General features: G+C 34.1%; 1 protein-coding gene across 1 annotated transcript; it reads right to left on the bottom strand.

Moving 5' to 3' along the window:
• Positions 1-267: 267 nt before the first annotated feature.
• LOC127540560 (olfactory receptor 5M9-like) lies at positions 268-1,206 on the bottom strand. Its single transcript, XM_051965328.1, has one exon. The coding sequence runs from the start codon at positions 1,204-1,206 to the stop codon at positions 268-270; it is 939 nt and encodes a 312-aa protein (XP_051821288.1).
• Positions 1,207-3,263: the final 2,057 nt, after the last annotated feature.

The raw sequence follows: 3,263 nt of genomic DNA, 5'->3' as shown, positions 1-3,263 counted from the left end.
TCTCTATTGCAGTTAAGGAACTAAGGAAATCAGAGATAAAAATGCGTGCCCAGAATCATGCAACTATCAAGAGTCTGAGATACAGGTCTTTCTGGCTCCATGCTTTACATACAGCACCACCTGAAACCATGAAAGTATATGACTATTCATCAGAGACAAATTGCTCTTATGCTTGTTGAACATTGGCATCCCTCACAACTCTAGAATCCTATTATTATTATTATTATTATTACACTTTTCATATTTGAAGACAACTGATTCTTTGAATTATTTCACAAAACAAGATCTATTAATAGCTTTGTTCATTGCCTCTTTCACATCCTTATTCCTCAGACTATAGATCATGGGGTTCAACATAGGGATGATTGTGGTATAAAACACAGCCACCATTTTCCCCTGTTCTACAGACTCTTCTGTAGGGCGCCTGAGATACATGAAAATGAGTGTTCCATAAAACATAGTAACAGCTGTGAGGTGAGAGCCACAGGTGGAGAAAGCCTTCTTTCTCCCTTCTGCAGAGCGCATGCGGAAGATAGCTACAACAATAAATATATAAGAGATCAGCACCACAGAGAGTGAATATGTGAAATTAATTCCTGCTAGGACAATCATAGTATATTCCTTGATATGGATACCACCACAGGCTATCTTGATGAGTGGAGGATCTGCACAATAGAAGTGGTTGACTTCAAAGTTTCCACAGAAATACAAACCATAAGTCCATAAGGTGGAAATGAGGCTTATAAAAAAGCCATAAACATAGGGTACTGAGATTAACCGAATACAGACTGTCCTTGACATTTTGCTCCCATAAATCAAGGGGTTGCAGATGGCCATAAATCGATCAAAGGCCATCACAGCCAGGATGTACACCTCTACATGGACAAGAGCAATGAAAAAAAAACATTGTATTAAACACCCAACATAGGAAATGGTTTTGGTCTTGGATAATAAGTTTTCCAACAGCTTTGGGGTGACATTAGAGGAAAACCATACATCCACAAAAGATAAATGGCTGAGAAAGAAGTACATGGGACTTTGGAGCTGGGGACTTACACTGATTAGCATGATCATTCCAACATTCCCCACCAGAGTGATTACATATACAATTAAGAATACCACAAAAAACAGGATCTGAAGTTCGTAGCGACTAGTTAGACCCAAAAGGATGAATTCAGTCACATCTGTATAATTTGGGCTTGGCATTGCCTTAGCTCTGCATCAGGCTTAAAGTTATTTGTTCTGTCTTGTCTGTTGAGAGAAAAAAGAATTTGTAAATGCCCTCAACAATGCTAACAATTTTATTTATAATTATTTCTTAGAAAATAAAAAAAAATCTTTCAGGCTTTTAATTTTTAATTTTTTTTTACATATTTGCTTTTCTATTTACCCTAATACCACTGTAGTTCGCTTCAGAGAAGAGAAAAGGAATGGGAGTCTAGAGATACAATAATATAATGATCCAAAGTATTTAATTCAATATATCTTATAATATGAGATGGAATATGGAATAGTAAATAGAGGATTGGCTCAAAATTATGGGGACATGATAACAAATCTTTCTTTTGTCATGTTTAGCTTAATTACCAATCAAATCTCTGTGTCTCAGTCAACTCTATAAGGCTCTAAAATTATAAATTGCTTTAATTTACCCCCATGGAAAAAAGCACAGGTTCTTGATCCCATTCTTATAAAAAAGTTAGTATTGACTATATATATATTTATTTCATTAGACCATTAAGCCTGGATCACAGTTCATCTGAACTAGAATGACTCTAGTTTTTCTAGCACAAACTCCTATTTGTTTAGAAAACCTTTCATGATTTCTATAGGCTTAAATGACTTTGTAGGAGTTCTTTTTTTATATATATTACAGCAATTCAACTTATGATTTCTCTCTGAACTCTAACATCATACTTTGTTCACAATTTTCTGTACTGGTGTTATCAAATGCTACTATGGCAATAGGAACTATATCTTATATAACAAAAATTAGCCTCTTCCTTCTCCTCATCCCACTGAACATTTATCACAATATTTTGAATGCAGTAAATACTAAATACACATGTTTACTTAGAATTCTATAATTTTTTCCTGAGAGGCAGCATGGGACTAGCTTTCTTTGGCATCAGGAAGTTTAGAGTTCAAAAATTGTCTAAATTGTTCAAGTAGCTACTTGGTACAGTGGCTAGAACAACAGTTCTGGAATTAAGTATATCTGAGTTTGAATCACATCATACATTTACAAGTTGTGTGACTCTGGGGAAAATTGTTTTACTCAATTTATCTTAGGATCCTCATGTCAATGCAGTATCTCTGTCAAGAAAGTCCCAAATAGATCACTAAGTATCGATAAGCTAGCAATATGACTAAACAAAAATTACATTCAGAAATTTACATATTTGTCAAGTGGCCAATGGTCAATAAGGCCACCCATTTGTCAATAACAACTCTCAAACATGTGATGTTAGAAAGGAATTGCTGATCTATTTCAGTTGGTGGTATGTCTGTATGAATAAAAATAGAAACCTTCATTAGGATTGATGACTCTCTGAAGAGTTTTTCCCCCTAAACTTAGGCTTCATCTAAAACTTGACAAAGAAGTAATAATGTGACTCTATAACATTCTAAAATGTATTTTAAAAATTTGAATCTATTAGTAACCTTAAAGTTGACACTAAATTATAAGGATAATCTAAGTCTTTTAGAGAGGCAAGCCACTGCATTTAAAAATACTTACTTTTCCCCTTAGGGCCACATGAATAGTAGGCAAATAGTTATGAATAAATAGAGATGATTATTTTCCTTAACAGCAAAGGTTATATACATGATAGTATGAGGTCTTCAGAGCAAGTGATCAAATTCTCATGGTGAAAGGTCATTAGAAAATAAGATCAGATCTATTTACTTTCCTTAGGGTAGGTAACCACAATGGATCCCTCATAAAATGCACACTCTCTCAAATAGGACAAGCAAATTTACTATTTGCTTGTTTTAATCATAATCTAAGGAAGGAGATATTAATAATGGCTTCAGATATGTAATTTCTTAGAGTAGATGTTAAGTGTGACAAATCAATGTATTAGATAAATTTCAGAAGAATAAAAAATTGATTTGGAAAAAAAAATATTTCAGTACCTTTTAGCAACAAAGATTCTATTGTGGGAAGACAGCTAACTTAGATACCTTTTCTCTTAAATGAAGACTTCATGTTATGCAGAGAGCCACAAGCCATTCTGCCATGGAGGGACTAGGTCAGGCTG

The sequence above is a fragment of the Antechinus flavipes genome, chromosome 6, assembly GCF_016432865.1.
Source record: "Antechinus flavipes isolate AdamAnt ecotype Samford, QLD, Australia chromosome 6, AdamAnt_v2, whole genome shotgun sequence".
In the NCBI taxonomy this organism is placed as follows: domain Eukaryota; kingdom Metazoa; phylum Chordata; class Mammalia; order Dasyuromorphia; family Dasyuridae; genus Antechinus; species Antechinus flavipes.
The sequence above is the reverse complement of the archived record's forward strand: the minus strand, read 5'-3'. Positions and strand labels throughout refer to the sequence as shown.

What these genes read in the sequence shown, in the direction of transcription:
- LOC127540560 (XM_051965328.1), bottom strand. Translation starts at nt 1,206, where the DNA reads ATGCCAAGCCCAAATTATACAGATGTGACTGAATTCATCCTTTTGGGT.